General features: G+C 46.8%; 2 protein-coding genes across 2 annotated transcripts in view; one reads left to right on the top strand and one right to left on the bottom strand.

The window, feature by feature from the left end:
• The window catches only part of slc37a2 (solute carrier family 37 member 2), a 19400-nt gene extending 18151 nt beyond the window's left edge, over nucleotides 1-1249 (top strand). Inside the window, exon 18 of the mRNA XM_055148977.1 lies at nucleotides 450-1249. Coding sequence (XP_055004952.1) covers nucleotides 450-465 — 16 coding nt within the window. The 3' untranslated portion in view covers nucleotides 466-1249. The remainder of the gene's footprint in view (nucleotides 1-449) is intronic.
• Nucleotides 1250-5720: 4471 nt separating this feature from the next.
• pou2f3 (POU class 2 homeobox 3) overlaps nucleotides 5721-17500 on the bottom strand; it is an 18498-nt gene continuing 6718 nt past the window's right edge. Inside the window, exons 3-13 of the mRNA XM_055148984.1 lie at nucleotides 16070-16098; nucleotides 13527-13637; nucleotides 13004-13127; nucleotides 12509-12588; nucleotides 10974-11135; nucleotides 9714-9855; nucleotides 8947-9080; nucleotides 8115-8285; nucleotides 7580-7622; nucleotides 6857-6935; nucleotides 5721-5799 (exon numbers count right to left, since the gene is read on the bottom strand). Coding sequence (XP_055004959.1) covers nucleotides 5760-5799; nucleotides 6857-6935; nucleotides 7580-7622; nucleotides 8115-8285; nucleotides 8947-9080; nucleotides 9714-9855; nucleotides 10974-11135; nucleotides 12509-12588; nucleotides 13004-13127; nucleotides 13527-13637; nucleotides 16070-16098 — 1115 coding nt within the window. The 3' untranslated portion in view covers nucleotides 5721-5759. The remainder of the gene's footprint in view (nucleotides 5800-6856; nucleotides 6936-7579; nucleotides 7623-8114; nucleotides 8286-8946; nucleotides 9081-9713; nucleotides 9856-10973; nucleotides 11136-12508; nucleotides 12589-13003; nucleotides 13128-13526; nucleotides 13638-16069; nucleotides 16099-17500) is intronic.

Genomic DNA, 17500 nt, shown 5'->3' with positions numbered 1-17500 from the left:
TTTTTTCTTTTTCTTTTTTTAAACTGAACTTTGTAAAAGTGAAAATTCTGTTTGGATTTTATGACACAAGTTGCTGCTGGAAACATTTCAGAAGAACTCGTCAGAATTAAGAATCAATAAAAAATCACAGCCAATTCAATTAATGTTACACTCGTCTCATGAAACACAAACCGACAAATCACAGTTTACAAACACAATCTTCACTTTTACAAATGTTTTTTTGTTGTTTTTTTTAATGAAAACAGATAAATTTACAAATCCCCATGTATTTATAAAAAAAAAAAAAAAAAAACACACTAGTGACAAATATTAAATTTACATTTGTGGATGAAAACGACTGAGATCAAACTCTGTGTTTGGGAAAATTCACCAGATAAAAGTGAAAAAGTGAATATTAATGAGACAAAAGTGAATATTACTGATCTGTTGTTTGTGTTTTTCTGGTGCAGATTCACTGAGCTCTGACTCGTCGTCATGGAGACGTCGCCACAAACACTCAGGATTTTTTCACTCATTTTGACACAAATCATTTAAATATTTGTATCAGTGTTTTAATTCAACCTTTTTTCTGATGACCTCTGACCTCTGACCTGTTTGTGCCTTGACCAAAATTTTTATTATTATTTTTTTTATGAAATAATCCAATGTTTTTACCGTCATTTTTGTAGGTTTAAAGTCGTACAAGACACAAGACTCGTAACATAAATCTACAGGAAAAGATTAAATTAAAAAAAGAGTCGGACGTTTGAATCTTGTTTTGTTTTGGGCGGAGCTTTGGGTTTTTCCACTGATTTTAGTTTTTCTAGTTTTTATGTCGTACAGCAGATTTTTCTTTCATACATTTCACAAAAAAACAACAAGAAACACCTCAGGTCCAAAGTGTAAAAACTTTCACAAACTTTCACAAACATTCTGTGTCTGAACATGAATCTGTTTTACTTTGAAACATTTTGATCTTAATTTTTTATCTTTTGTTGGTTAAAAATGCAGCAAAAACACTTTTTTAATCGTAGACGTCGACTGTGAGACTCGAGTCTGGACGTGAGTTTGATTCAGGTTTGAGGAAATTTAAATCTGTCGCACGAGGATCTAAAATGTGTGAAACAGAAACTGAATCATTTTCTAAAAACGTGTGTAAATGTTCAGATTTGTGTTGGTGTTGTTCATGTCGACTTTTCTCTCGGGTTTGGACGTTTGGTTTAAATAAAACAGTCAAAGAGTCAAAGAATAAAAAAGTCAAAGTGTGTAACTTTGTGAGATCTTTCGACTTTCTGTTGTTGTGGATTTTTTTGTTTTATGGTTTTTCACAAACAAAACAAAAAACAATTTCTGCTTCACTTTTCTATTACTGTCATCAGATTAAACCTAGACCTGGTTTAGTCCTGGTTTAGACCTGGTTTAGACCTGGTTTAGTCCTGGTTTAGACCTGGTTTAGTCCTGGTTTAGTTCTGGTTTTTTAGACCTGGTTTCAGTCCTGGTTTAGACCTGGTTTAGTTCTGGTTTAGTCCTGGTTTAGTTCTGGTTTAGTCCTGGTTTAGTCCTGGTTTAGACCTGGTTTAGTTCTGGTTTAGTCCTGGTTTAGACCTGGTTTAGTCCTGGTTTAGACCTGGTTTAGTCCTGGTTTAGTTCTGGTTTAGTCCTGGTTTAGTCCTGGTTTAGTTCTGGTTTAGTCCTGGTTTAGTTTTCTGGTTTAGTCTGGTTTTAGTCCTGGTTTAGTCCTGGTTTTCTGGTTTAGTCCTGGTTTAGTTCTGGTTTAGTTCTGGTTTAGTCCTGGTTTAGTTCTGGTTTAGTCCTGGTTTAGTTCTGGTTTAGTCCTGGTTTAGACCTGGTTTAGTCCTGGTTTAGTCCTGGTTTAGTCCTGGTTTAGTTCTGGTTTAGTTCTGGTTTAGTCCTGGTTTAGTTCTGGTTTAGTCCTGGTTTAGTCCTGGTTTAGTTTCTGGTTTAGTTTCCTGGTTTAGTTCTGGTTTAGTCCTGGTTTACCTGGTTTACCTGGTTTAGTCCTGGTTTAGTCTGGTTTAGTCCTGGTTTAGTCTGGTTTAGTCCTGGTTTAGTTCTGGTTTAGTCCTGGTTTAGTCCTGGTTTAGTCCTGGTTTAGTCCTGGTTTAGTTCTGGTTTAGTCCTGGTTTAGTTCTGGTTTAGTCCTGGTTTAGTCCTGGTTTAGTTCTGGTTTAGACCTGGTTTAGTTCTGGTTTAGTCCTGGTTTAGTCCTGGTCACACATATTTATCATCGTGGTATCGAGTATCGAGCCTGTTCATTATCGATATCGTATCACCAGTTTGAGATTTTAGAATCTCGTCGTTACGTCCCAACACCGACAGACCAGGACCTGCTGAGTCCAGAGTCCAGGGTCCAGAGTCCAGGGTCCAGAGTCCAGGGACCAGAGTCCAGAGACCAGAGACCAGAGTCCAGAGTCCAGAGTCCAGAGTCCAGAGTCCAGCGTCCAGAGTCCAGAATCTTGAGTCCAGAGTCCAGGGTCCAGAGTCCAGAGTCCAGAGTCCAGAGACCAGAGTCCAGAGACCAGAGACCAGAGTCCAGTGTCCTGAGTCCAGAGTCCAGAGTCCAGCGTCCAGAGTCCAGTCCAGAGTCCAGTCCAGAGTCCAGAGTCCAGAGTCCAGAGTCCAGAGTCCAGAGTCCAGAGTCCAGGGTCCAGAGTCCAGGGACCAGAGTCCAGAGACCAGAGACCAGAGTCCAGTGTCCTGAGTCCAGAGTCCAGAGTCCAGTCCAGAGTCCAGAATCTTGAGTCCAGAGTCCAGAGTCCAGAGTCCAGAGTCCAGAGTCCAGAGTCCAGAGTCCAGAGTCCAGAGTCCAGAGTCCAGAGTCCAGAGTCCAGAGTCCTGAGTCCTGAGTCCTGAGTCCAGGCTCCAGGTCCAGAGTCCAGAGTCCAGAGTCCAGAGTCCTGAGTCCAGAGTCCAGAGTCCAGAGTCCAGAGTCCAGAGTCCAGAGTCCTGAGTCCAGAGTCCAGAGTCCAGAGTCCAGAGTCCAGAGTCCTGAGTCCAGAGTCCAGAGTCCAGAGTCCAGAGTCCTGCGTCACTTTTTTTATTTGACGTTTGTTTTTTTTCTTCGGGGAAAGTCACATTTATATTTACAGATTTTTATTGTGAAAGGAACATGTCACTTCTGTCGTCGTCTTGTTGTTTCCTCTTTAAAAACGGTCGGTTTAATCGACGACTCCGGGACTGAAACCACGACGACGACGATGAAGAAGATGAAGGTTTGTGGAAAAGCAGGAAGGAGTCAGGAAGTTTAGATTTAGATTTGATTCTGATCATTTTACAAAACACAACAAAACTTCAACAGAGCAGAACTTAAGCCCCGCCCCTTAGCAACGCTGTCAATCAAACCTGTAGTTAAGGCTGGAGGGCGGAGTCTCGGGGAAACGAGGCGCCTGATTGGTCGGTTCTTAATGTTCAGGACTGGATTTAGAGACAAAACAGTGAAATAAAAAAACAGGATCACGTAGAGCGGAGAGAAGAGCCAAACGCATGAGCCGCACGAGCCGCACTGTTACACACAAACTGAACTGGAGCCAGAGTCCATGGAGCCGGAAAAGCGTCCATGCTCACTTCCCGTTTGAAACACGATGTTACACTGAAAAAAAACTCGTCCAAAATGTAAAAACATCGAAATCTGTCAGAAAATGAGTTTAAAGTCTTGAAACGATGTTTCGCTGCAGAAGATCATTTTAAATAAATAAATCTTCTATTTCTACACTTCACTTTTCACAGACTTTTGACGCTTTACAGAGTTTTATTCAGCTTTATTCGTTCACTCTGGACCTGGAGGTGATAATCGACTGTTGTGGCCACAGCTGCCCCGGGGCAAACTGACAAGGAAACGTCTCAGAACGAGTGAGCGCAGAATAAATCTGAAAACAAGATGAAGAACCTGATGCACATTTTAAAACTTTGTCCAGATCAGAGACAGTTTCAGTGCGGCAGCTTCACTCGGTTTATTTATTCACACAGTCTGAGCTTCTGCTCGAGGACGACGGAGCACAAATCAAACAAATATTTTTAATCAGGAAATAAAACATCTTTAACATCACAGCAGATCCAAACATGACAGAAAATTACAACAAAACAAAAACCTGAAAGGATCAAGGCCTCTTCTAAAGGCGCCGCACACTACAGGAAACATTTCAAACACAAAACACAAACCACACGAGGAGAATCTGAGGAGACTTTAAATGTGTGACGTGTGCAGACTGCAGCAGGATCTGAGGATCTAAAGTAAAACCAGTGACTCTGAGACTCTTGTGTGTCAAAGTCCAGACTCTGATCTTCTAGTTTTGCTCCAAGTCCAAACTGTGGGATTATTATTTGTGAAATGTGGAGCAAAAACTTCAGATCCAGGATTTTTAAAGCGTCAAAGATCTGAGATAAAGTCCTGGGGAAGTGGAGTCAGTGTGGAGAATCTTCAGGTTCAGGTTCAGGTTCAGGTTCAGGTTCAGGTTCAGGTTCAGGTTCAGGTGGATCCGTGCTTTGTGAGGACGTAACAACACACAAGACCAAACAAACTCACCTTTTGACTTTGAAACTACGACTCAAAAAACTGGAGTCACAGACGTTTTGTGAACTGGACTCATTATTTACAGACAGAGTTGGGAAATTTACTTTTAAAATGTAATCCCCTACAGATTACAGATTACAGATTACACACACCAAATGTAGTTTGTAACAGAATCCATTAAATGACTTAAAGTGAGTAATGTAATCTGATTACTTTGGATTACTTGATTTGTTGTAGAGAAACAAAGACGAGGAAATCTTCACATAAGAAGTTTTATCTGATAAAAGAAAATAAAAAGTCCAAACTTTACTGAACCAAATTAAAAATATTATTGATAAAAGACGAAGAAACACGTCCACACAGCAGGATTTAGACCTGGTTTAGTCCTGGTTTAGACCTGGTTTAGACCTGGTTTAGACCTGGTTTAGTCCTGGTTTAGACCTGGTTTAGTCCTGGTTTAGTGTCTGGCAATGAGCAGAATTAAGAAGAAGAAAAAAAAAAAAGGGATATGTGAAACAGGAAAATCCTGCCATATAATCCATTTATTTCAACAAAGTAACTGTAATCCAGTTCCCACTCACTGAAACAGTAACTGTAACTGAATACAGTTACTCATCATTTGTACTCTGATTACATAACTCTGGTACATGTAATCTGTTCCTCCCTGACACTGTTTACAGAGGATAAATTCTGTGGATAATGTTTAAATTTAAAACTTTACACACGTGAACAGTAAAGTCCAGTCATTATTTTCACTGTTTTTTGAGTTTACTGCCTCCTGAACTCAAGAAGGTGAAATCACAGCCAAAAATCAGGCAAATTCTCCTGTAGTGTGTGACGGCCCCGAACCGCGACACACAAACCCAGAGCCGCTGCACACGAACCCCGAGCCACTGCACACGAACCCAGAGCCGCTGCACACGAACCCCGAGCCGCGGCACACGAACACTGAGCCGTGACACACAAACCCTGAGCTGCTGAACTGTGCACAGAAACATGGGCGTCGGCTTGTTTGGACTCCCGCACACACACGCCCGCACACACACGCCCACAAACACACGCCCGCACACACACGCCCGCACACACACGCCCACAAACACACAAAACACACAACACATAATACTCTTTAAATAAAATATAACCGAGAAACTCAAAACTAACAAACACTACAGTGGGACTGGGTGAGGGGGCGGGGGTCGAGGTGGGGGGTGGTTGAGGGGGTGGGCGTGTCCATGCGGTGCGACGGGCATCAGTGGTGGTAGGCGCCGTTCCACGTCCGGTACCACGACCTGCAGCAAAACACAGTCCGGTTCAGTTTGGTTCTGTTCAGTCAGGTTTGGTTCTGTTCTTCGTACCCGTAGGTAAATAAGTTTTGCAGATTCGAGAGGCTGGTCCCACATTTCACATTTCACACACTTCACATGAGGGAGAATCATTTGACCAACTTTTTGAAACATTTTTGAAAATCAATCTGTACCTAGTGTCAATTTTTTACACCTGCCAAAGTAAAGTTCTGTGAGAAATTTGAAGAAATTCTCTTTTGTTTATATTCACTGAGTCCACCAAGCCTCTGACGTTTAGTGTGTAGTACCCACAATGTACCCACAGTGTACCCACAATGTACCCACAATGTACCCACAGTGTACCCACAGTGTACCCACAATGTACCCACAATGTACCCACAGTGTACCCACAGTGTACCACAATGTACCCACAATGTACCCACAGTGTACCCACAGTGTACCCACAATGTACCCACAGTGTACCCACAGTGTACCCACAGTGTACCCACAGTGTACCCACAGTGTACCCACAGTGTAAGAACTGAACATGTTTTAGTGAAACTCAAACCTGTTTTTATCAAACTGACATTTTTATGATTCATATTTGTGACAATTTACTTCAAATGGACTCTGTGTGTTGTGAGGACACAGGACACAGGAGGACACAGGAGGACACAGAGGGACACAGGGGGACACAGGGGGACACAGAGGGACACAGGGGACACAGAGGGACACAGGGGGACACAGAGGGACACAGGAGGACACAGAGGGACACAGAGGAGGACACAGGGGGACACAGGGGGACACAGGGGACACAGGGGGACACAGGGGACACAGGGGACACAGGGACACAGGGGGACACAGGAGGGACACAGGACACAGAGGACACAGGACACAGGGACACAGGAGGACACAGGGGACACAGGGGACACAGAGGGACACAGAGGGACACAGGGGGACACAGGGGGACACAGAGGGACACAGGGGGACACAGAGGGACACAGGGGGACACAGTGGACACAGGGGCACACAGAGGGACACAGTGGACACAGTGGACACTGACCCGGTGGAGCTGTGGACAGACGGGGAGCTGCTGGGGGAACCTCCACCTCCTGGACTCGGAGGAGATGAACTGGAAGAGACTGGACACACAGCACATGTCACATGTTACAGAGCACATGACACATGTCACATGTCACACAGCACATGACACACAGCACATGTCACATGTCACACAGCACATGTCACATGTCACACAGCACATGACACGTGTCACACGACACACAGCACATGTCACATGACACATGACACACAGCACGTCACATGACACATGTCACACAGCACATGACACATGTTACATGACACACAGCACATGTCACATGACACACAGCACATGTCACACAGCACATGACACATGACACACAGCACATGTCACATGACACATGACACACAGCACATGTCACATGACACATGACACACAGCACATGTCACACAGCACATGTCACATGACACATGTCACATGACACACAGCACATGTTACATGTCACATGACACACAGCATATGACACATGACACATGTCACATGACACATGTCACATGACATACAGCACATGTCACATGACACATGACACACAGCACATGACACATGTCACATGACACGACACAGCACATGACACATGTCACATGACACAGCACATGACACATGTCACATGACACACAGCATGTTAAAGACGTTAAAGCGGCGCTCAGACGACTGTCAGAGCCGCGTCTGGGGGAGGAGCCTCACCTGCGCTCGAGGCCAGGGGGCTGTAGGACCTCGGGGCTCCAGCCTGAAAACACCAGAACACACCGTTTAAAACACCAGCGTCCAATCAGAACACACCGTTTAAAACACCAGCGTCCAATCAGAACACACCGTTTAAAACACCAGCGTCCAATCAGAACACACCGTTTAAAACACCAGCGTCCAATCAGAACACACCGTTAAAAACACCAGCGTCCAATCAGAACACACAGTGTAAAACACCAGTGTCCAATCAGAGCACAGAATGAGCCTCACATGACTCCAACATTTGGGTTGCTGGTTCAAAGCTGAAATCCAGTGTGTTTAAACCTAAAGTGCCTCTGCACCTGCACCTGCACCTGTCAGGACTCTTTAAATAAAAGAATTATTTGACCTGACAGAGAGATACTTTAATAAATTATATCACAGAACATTTCAGAAAATTATAAATAAATACAAATATTTACATTTCTATGTGTGTGATATTGGTCCTTTCAGGGGACAGTGTGGTGAAGTGTGAGGACTGAACGGCGCTCACCATCCTGGCGCCGTACGTGTGTTTGACGGGCACAGCGGGCACAGCGGGTCCAGGGCTGTAGATCCTCTTCTCCTTCTGTCTCCGGTTACAAAACCAAACCCTCACCACCTCCTTCTCCATGGACAACTGCTCCGAGATCAGACTGATCTCCTCCGAGTTCGGCTTCGGGTTCTGAGGACGACACGGGGGAAGTGAGGGGACGTGAGGGGACGTGAGGGGACATGAGGGGGAGGACACACAGAGAGGACACACAGAGGGAGGACACAGACGGAGGACACAGAGGGGAGGACACACAGAGAGGACACAGAGGGGAGGACACACACAGGGAGGACACAAAGGGAGGACACACACAGAGGGGAGGACACACACAGAGGGAGGACACACAGAGGGAGGACACGGAGGGAGGACACACACAGAGGGAGGACACACAGAGGAGGACACACACAGAGGGGAGGACACACACAGGGAGGACACAAAGGGAGGACACACACAGAGGGGAGGACACACACAGAGGGAGGACACACAGAGGGAGGACACGGAGGGAGGACACACACAGAGGGAGGACACACACAGAGGGAGGACACACACAGGGAGGACACAAAGGGAGGACACACACAGAGGGGAGGACACACACAGAGGGAGGACACACAGAGGGAGGACACAGACGGAGGACACAGAGGGGAGGACACACAGAGAGGACACAGAGGGGAGGACACACACAGAGGGAGGACACACACAGAGGGGAGGACACACAGAGAGGACACAGAGGGAGGACACACACAGAGGGAGGACACACAGAGGACACACAGAGGACACAGAGGGCGGTGCTCACATCGTGGAAGCGTTTCTCGAGGGTGAGTTTGATGTTGGTCTCGATGCTCGTGCGTTTCTTGCGTTTGCGTCCGTATCCTTCCATCAGGGGGGGCAGGGGGGACGGGCTGCTCAGGGGGTCCGAGGGGGACGTCTCTGGAGACAACACCAGAGCCAATCAGCAGCTGACCTCAGGACACATGACCTCCGTCTGTCCCTCTGTGCTCTCTTTACCGTGTACGGACGCATTATGGGACAATAACCCTGAATGGAATAATCACACTGTCCACACACACTGTCCTCACAATGTCTTCACCCTGTATTCACTCTGCCCTCTCACACTGTCTTCACACACTGTCCTCACACAGTGTCCTCTCACAGTGTCCTCTCACACTGTCCTCACACACTGTCCTCACACAGTGTCCTCTCACAGTGTCCTCTCACACTGTCCTCACACACTGTCCTCACACAGTGTCCTCACACACTGTCCTCACACAGTGTCCTCTCACACTGTCCTCACACACTGTCCTCACACACTGTCCTCACACTGTCCTCACACACTGTCCTCACACTGTCCTCTCACGCTGTCCTCACACACTGTCCTCACACACTGTCCTCACACTGCCCTCACACTGTCCTCACAATGGTCTCACACACTGTCCTCACACTGTCCTCACAACGTTCTCACACACTCTCACTCATAAGATAAAATGGCCACACATGAGACAAATGATGAGGTGAAGTGTGTTGCCCAAGGGCACAGTAGCAGTTTTTGCCGTGTGTTGGTACCTGCGTCGCTGAGCCACTTCTCCAGCAGAGGCTTCAGTTTGCACATGTTCTTGAAGCTCAGGTTGAGGGCCTCAAAACGAGAGATGGTCGTCTGACTGAAGTCGTTACCGTACAACTTCCCCATGGCAAGACCCACGTCGCCCTGGAGACAGAGGACACGTGAGGACATGTGAGGACACACTGAGGACACACTGAGGACACACAGAGAACACACAGAGACCACGTGAGGACACACCGAGGACACACTGAGGACACGTGAGGACACACCGAGGATACATGAGAACACACAGAGGACACGTGAGGACACACAGAGGACACATGAGGACATACGAGGACACACCGAGGACATGTGAGGACACACGAGGACACGTGGGGACACACTGAAGACACGTGAGGACACACGAGGACACACTGAGGACACACGAGGACACACTGAGGACACACTGAGGACACACCGAGGACATGTGAGGACACACCAAGGATATACCAAGGACAGGTGAGGACACACCGAGGACACATGAGGACACACCAAGGACACGTGGGGACACACAGAGGACACGTGAGGAAACACCGAGGACACAGAGGACACACCGAGGACATGTGAAGACACACAAAGGACACATGAGGACACACCGAGGACATATGAGGACACAGAGAGGACACACCGATGACATGTGAGGACACAGAAAGAACACAGGAGGACACAGATGACACTTGAGGACACACAGAGGACACGTGGGGAAACTTGAGGACATAGTTAAAAAACATCACCTAAACATGGCCTGTTTAGGTGACCTGATGTAACCTGATGTGACCTGAGTGTGACCTGAGTGTGACCTGAGTGTGAGTGTGACCTGAGTGTGACCTGATGTGACCTGAGTGTAACCTGAGTGTGAGTGTGACCTGATGTGACCTGAGTGAGTGTGACCTGAGTGTGACCTGAGTGTGAGTGTGACCTGATGTAACCTGATGTGACCTGAGTGTGACCTGAGTGTGAGTGTGACCTGATGTGACCTGAGTGTGAGTGTGACCTGAGTGTGACCTGAGTGTGAGTGTGACCTGAGTGTGAGTGTGACCTGATGTAACCTGATGTGACCTGAGTGTGACCTGAGTGTGAGTGTGACCTGAGTGTGAGTATGACCTGATGTAACCTGATGTAACCTGATGTGACCTGATGTGACCTGAGTGTGAGTGTGACCTGAGTGTGAGTGTGACCTGATGTGACCTGATGTGACCTGAGTGTGACCTGATGTGACTGACCTGAGTGAAGCCCAGTTTGATGCGTCTCTGTTTGAAGGCCTTGGCGAACTGCTCGAGCTCCTCCAGGTCGCTGGGCTCGTCGGGCGGTGCCAGGGTCAGGTGTTTGGGCATCTGCAGGTGGCTCATGTCCATGTGGGCGTCCAGACTGGAGCGGGTCATAGACTGGCGCACACAGCACAAGGGGGCATCAAATAAACCAGCAAGGCTCTGTCGGTTTAGCCCTGGTTCTGACCTGGTTTTACCCGAGGATAGTCCTCTTTTAGACCTGGTTTAGTTCTGGTTCAATATAAGTTGAGGTGGTCATGAGGTTGTGGTCATGAAGTTGTGGTCATGGGGTTCTGGTGGTCGTGAGGTTCTGGTGGTAGTGAGGTTCTGGTGGTCATGAGGTTGAGGTGGTCATGAGGTTGAGGTGGTCATGATGTTGAGGTGGTCATGAGGTTGTGGTGGTCATGAGGTTGTGGTGGTCATGACGTTGAGGTGGTCATGAGGTTGTGGTGGTCATGAGTTTGAGGTGGTCGTGAGGTTGTGGTGGTCGTGAGGTTCTGGTGTGTGAGGTGGTCGTGAGGTCGTGAGTGGTCGTGAGGTGGTGGTCGTGAGGTTCTGGTGGTCGTGAGGTTGTGGTGGTCGTGAGGTCGTGGTGGTCGTGGTGGTCGTGAGGTTGTGGTGGTCGTGAGGTTCTGGTGGTCGTGAGGTTCTGGTGGTCGTGAGGTTCTGGTGATCGTGAGGTTCTGGTGGTCGTGAGGTTGTGGTGGTCGTGAGGTTGTGGTGGTCGTGAGGTTCTGGTGGTCATGAGGTTCTGGTGGTCGTGAGGTTCTGGTGGTCGTGAGGTTCTGGTGGTTGTGAGGTTGAGGTGGTCATGAGGTTGAGGTGGTCATGAGGTTGTGGTGGTCATGAGGTTGTGGTGGTCATGAGGTTCTGGTGGTTGTGAGGTTGAGGTGGTCATAAGGTTGTGGTGGTCATGAGGTCGTAGTGGTCATGAGGTTGAGGTGGTCATGAGGTTGAAGTCATGAGGTTGTGGTGGTCATGACGTTGAGGTGGTCATGAGGTTGTGGTGGTCATGAGGTTGAGGTGGTCATGAAGTTGAAGTCATGAGGTTGTGGTGGTCATGAGGTTTGAGGTGGTCATGAGGTTGTGAGGTGGTCATGAGGTGTTGGTCATGATGGTTGGTCATGAGGTTCTGGTGGTTGTGGTGTCGTGAGGTGATCGTGAGGTGGTGGTCGTGAGGTTTGTGGTGGTCGTGAGGTGGTTGAGGTGGTCGTGAGGTTTGGTGGTCGTGAGTGGTCGTGAGGTTCTGGTGGTTCTGGTGGTCGTGAGGTTCTGGTGGTCGTGAGGTTCTGGTGTCGTGATCGTGAGGTTCTGGGGTCGTGAGGTTGTGTGGTGTCGTGAGGTCTTGTGGTGGTCGTTGATCGTGAGGTTCGTGGTGTCGTGGTTCGTGAGGTTCTGGTGTCGTGAGGTTCTGGTGGTCGTGAGGTTCTGGTGGTCGTGAGGTTCTGGTGGTCATGAGGTTCTGGTGGTCGTGAGGTTGTGGTGGGCACCTGTGAGCTGAGGCCGGACTGGTGCAGCAGGCTGGAGGTGGAGGGACTAGGGAGAGACAGAAGATTCTGCTGGAGAAGAGCTGCAAAAAAAAAACAGAAACAAGTGAGAAACAGGAAATCTGAAATGAAACCCACACAGGAAATACCAGCACAGACACATGTGTGAGGGCATCTGATGTTTGGGGTGCCCATGTGTGACGTTTGGGGTGCCCGTGTGTGACGTTTGGGGTGCCCGTGTGTGACGTTTGGGGTGCCCGTGTGTGACGTTTGGGGTTCCCGTATGTGACGTTTGGGGTGCCCGTGTGTGACGTTTGGGGTGCCCGTGTGTGACGTTTGGGGTGCCCGTGTGTGACGTTTGGGGTGCCCATGTGTGACGTTTGGGGTGCCCATGTGTGACGTTTGGGGTGCCCATGTGTGACGTTTGGGGCATCTGTCACTCACTTTTGGAGAAAAATCCAAACAATATTTTCAAAAACAACTGTTTGTGTCTCATACCTGGGTGAGCGCTGGAGCTCTGGGACAGCAGGAAGGAGGAGGGCGTGGTCAGGTGAGTGGGCGGGGCCAGGTGAGCGGGAGGCATCAGGACGAGCTGCTGAACCGTGTGCAGAGACGGCAGCTCCTGGAACACACGGAACAGAGAGGAAGTCAGCACGGTCAGACCACGTTGCCACTTGATGACATCACAAGGTGGAACAGAGCGTTTGGAGCTTTGGATAAAACCCGAGTAGCTTTTATGGATTCAAACTTAGGGCACTGCTCTGTCTGAGGCTCCGTTAGACTTTAATCTGAGTTTTATTTTAAGATAAAAACCAGACTGAACTCTGAACAAATCTGCTCTTTAAATCTGTTCAGTGTTTTCCTCTTGAGTTTTCAGTCGATCTTTACACTCGTGTCGGTGTTGTTTCTGTGTGTTTGTGTCGTCGTGGTAACTGAAGAACATGAAGATCATTCAGATTAGTTTAGTGTGAGTGCGCTCGAGTCCCGTGTGTGTGCAGCTGTAGGGAGTGTGTGTTCTTACCCCTGTGAGCTGAGGGGCCCCTGGGACGGGCCCCGGGGAGCTGTGGCTCAGGGGACACGTCTTCAGTGTGGACTCACAGTGCGGAGAGTCACTGATGTCCTCGGTTTTTATCTGACACAAAAAAAAAAACAAGAACTAAGAACAAAGAACTAAGAACACACAGATGAAGCAGAACGGACCTACACACTGTACACACAAGCACTACACACACTACTACTATACACACAAGTACACACAAGTACTACACACACTACTACTATACACACAAGTACACACAAGTACTACACACACTACTACTATACACACAAGTACACACAAGTACACACAAGTACTACACACACTACTACTATACACACAAGTACACACAAGTACACACTGTACACACAAGAACACACAAGCACTACACACACTACTACTATACACACAAGTACACACAAGTACTACACACACTACTACTATACACACAAGTACACACAAGTACACACTGTACACACACACACTACACACAAGTACACACAAGTACTACACACACACTACTGCACACACAAGTACACACAATTACTACACACACTACTACTATACACAAGTACTACACATACACTACTACACACAAGTAACACTAACACACACTACACACAAGTACACACAAGTACTACACACAAGTACACACAAGTACACACAAGTACTACACACACTACTACTATACACACAAGTACACACAAGTACACACTGTACACACAAGAACACACAAGCACTACACACACTACTACTATACACACAAGTACACACAAGTACTACACACACTACTACTATACACACAAGTACACACAAGTACACACTGTACACACAAGTACACACTGTACACACAAGTACACACAAGTACTACACACACAACTACTGCACACACAAGTACACACAAGTACACACAATTACTACACACACTACTACTATACACACAAGTACTACACATACAACTACTGTACACACAAGTACACACAAGTACTACACACACTATTACTATACACACAAGTACACACAAGTACACACTGTACACACAAGTACACACAAGTACACACTGTACACACAAGTACACACAAGTACTACACACACAACTACTGCACACACAAGTACACACAAGTACTACACACACTATTACTATACACACAAGTACACACAAGTACACACTGTACACACAAGTACACACAAGTACTACACACACACAACTACTGTACACACAAGTACTACACACACAACTACTGCACACACAAGTACACACAAGTACTACACACACTATTACTATACACACAAGTACACACAAGTACACACTGTACACACAAGTACACACTGTACACACAAGTACTACACACACAACTACTGCACACACAAGTACACACAAGTACTACACACACTACTACTATACACACAAGTACACACAAGTACTACACACACAACTACTGCACACACAAGTACACACAATTACTACACACACTACTACTATACACACAAGTACTACACATACAACTACTGCACACACAAGTACACACAAGTACTACACACACTATTACTATACACACAAGTACACACAAGTACACACTGTACACACAAGTACACACAAGTACTACACACACAACTACTGCACACACAAGTACACACAAGTACTACACACACTATTACTATACACACAAGTACACACAAGTACTACACACACAACTACTGTACACACAAGTACTACACACACAACTACTGCACACACAAGTACACACAAGTACTACACACACTATTACTATACACACAAGTACACACAAGTACACACTGTACACACAAGTACACACTGTACACACAAGTACTACACACACAACTACGGCACACACAAGTACACACTGTACACACAAGTACACACTGTACACACAAGTACTACACACACAACTACTGCACACACAAGTACAGACAAGTACACACAAGTACTACACACACTACTACTATACACACAAGTACTACACATACAACTACTGCACACACAAGTACACACTGTACACACAAGTACTACACACTACTACTGCACACACAAGTACATACAAGTACACACTGTACACACAAGTACACACAAGTACTGTACACACAAGTACTACACACACAACTACTGTACACACACAAGTACACACAAGTACTGTACACACAAGTACTGTACACACAAGTACTACACACACAACTACTGTACACACAAGTACACACAAGTACTGTACACACAAGTACTGTACACACAAGTACTACACACACAACTACTGTACACACAAGTACACACAAGTACTGTACACACAAGTACTGTACACACAAGTACTACACACACAACTACTGTACACACAAGTACACACAAGTACTACACACACAAAGCGAGATCTACTGTTCTGTATCTGTGTGTGCAGTCCATGGCCCCGCCCCCCGTGTACCAGAGCAAGTTCATCAAACAGCCTGAGAGAAGAAACCAAACAGCTCCAAACTGTTTGAGGTGTCACCCGTCACCCGTCACCTGTCTGTGTACTCACCTGTCGGCTGAAGGGCAGGCCGCTCTGCTCTGGAACCAAAGCACACGACAGTTAGTGAAAAGTTCTGCAGAAGGTACCACAAGATTACAACTAAAACCAAGAGAATTCAGGTCACAACACAATCAAAATCAAGACCAGGGATGGACTGGGACCAAAAAACAGAACTGGACTTTTCCCCCACAAATTGGCCGACCGGGGAGGTGTTATTAATAATAAATCGTTTCAATAAATCAAGAATGAAATAATTTAAGAAAACAGAATAAAAGATTAACTGAGAGTGTGAAATGGGGCCTAAAAGTGACCTGAGAGTGTCAGAGGGACGTAAAAGTGACCTGAGAGTGTCAGAGGGAGTGTAAAAGTGACCTGAGAGTGTCAGAGGAGTGTAAAAGTGACCTGAGAGTGTCAGAGGGAGTGTAAAAGTGACCTGAGAGTGTAAAAGTGACCTGATAGTGTCAGAGGAGTGTAAAAGTGACCTGAGAGTGTCAGAGGAGTGTAAAAGTGACCTGAGAGTGTCAGAGGGAGTGTAAAAGTGACCTGAGAGTGTCAGAGGGAGTGTAAAAGTGACCTGAGAGTGTCAGAGGGGGGTAAGGGAGAAAGAACGAGGCCTGGAGTCTGCTCTGTGCATTGTGTTTTGTGTTTTGTGTTTGGTGCCAGGTGAGGTGGCAGGTGAGGTGGCAGGTTGTGTGGCAGGTGAGGTGGCAGGTTGTGTGGCAGGTGAGGTGGCAGGTTGTGTGGCAGGTAAGACAGGTACTTGTCCAGGGCACAGGCTCATTTGCCTTTCAAATAAGCCCTGACTGTTTGGGAGCCATAGTGAGCCACAGATACAAGATGCAAATGAGCAGCAACTTCCACAGAAGCACACACACACACATATACACACACACACACACATACACACACATACACACACACACACACACACACATACACACACATATACACACACACACACACACACACACACACACACACACACACACACACACACACACACACACACACATACACACACATATACACACACACACATACTTCCTGCTGCTGTGACCTGAGCTGTGACCTGAGCTCTTCTCTCTGGACCTGCTGCTGTGAGCCTCAGTTTGCTCTAAGATGTTCTTCTGACAGGATCCTGGAGTTTAGTTCAAGATTTAGTCCGTAACAGAACTTTTCCCCCTCGTCTGAAGTGTCGCTGTAGGTCTGTGGAACTTCAGGTTAATGTTTATGTGTGTGTAAATGTGTCTGTAAATGTGTGTGTAAGTGTGTGTGTAAGTGTGTGTCATTTTCTCCAGCAGTTTCATAAATCTGCTCCATCACCAAATCTTCAACCAACAAACTCCACAAATGATAAACATTCTTCATGAACAATTTCTCCACAACGATCAAGAGAAGAAAGAACAAAACTTAAAGGAAACGACGAGACTCATGAGTCAC

This window comes from Boleophthalmus pectinirostris, unplaced genomic scaffold (assembly GCF_026225935.1).
Source record: "Boleophthalmus pectinirostris isolate CB_2022bp ecotype Guang Dong unplaced genomic scaffold, ASM2622593v1 HiC_scaffold_12, whole genome shotgun sequence".
Classification (NCBI taxonomy): Eukaryota; Metazoa; Chordata; class Actinopteri; order Gobiiformes; family Gobiidae; genus Boleophthalmus; species Boleophthalmus pectinirostris.
This window is presented reverse-complemented; position numbering and strand designations above follow the sequence as displayed.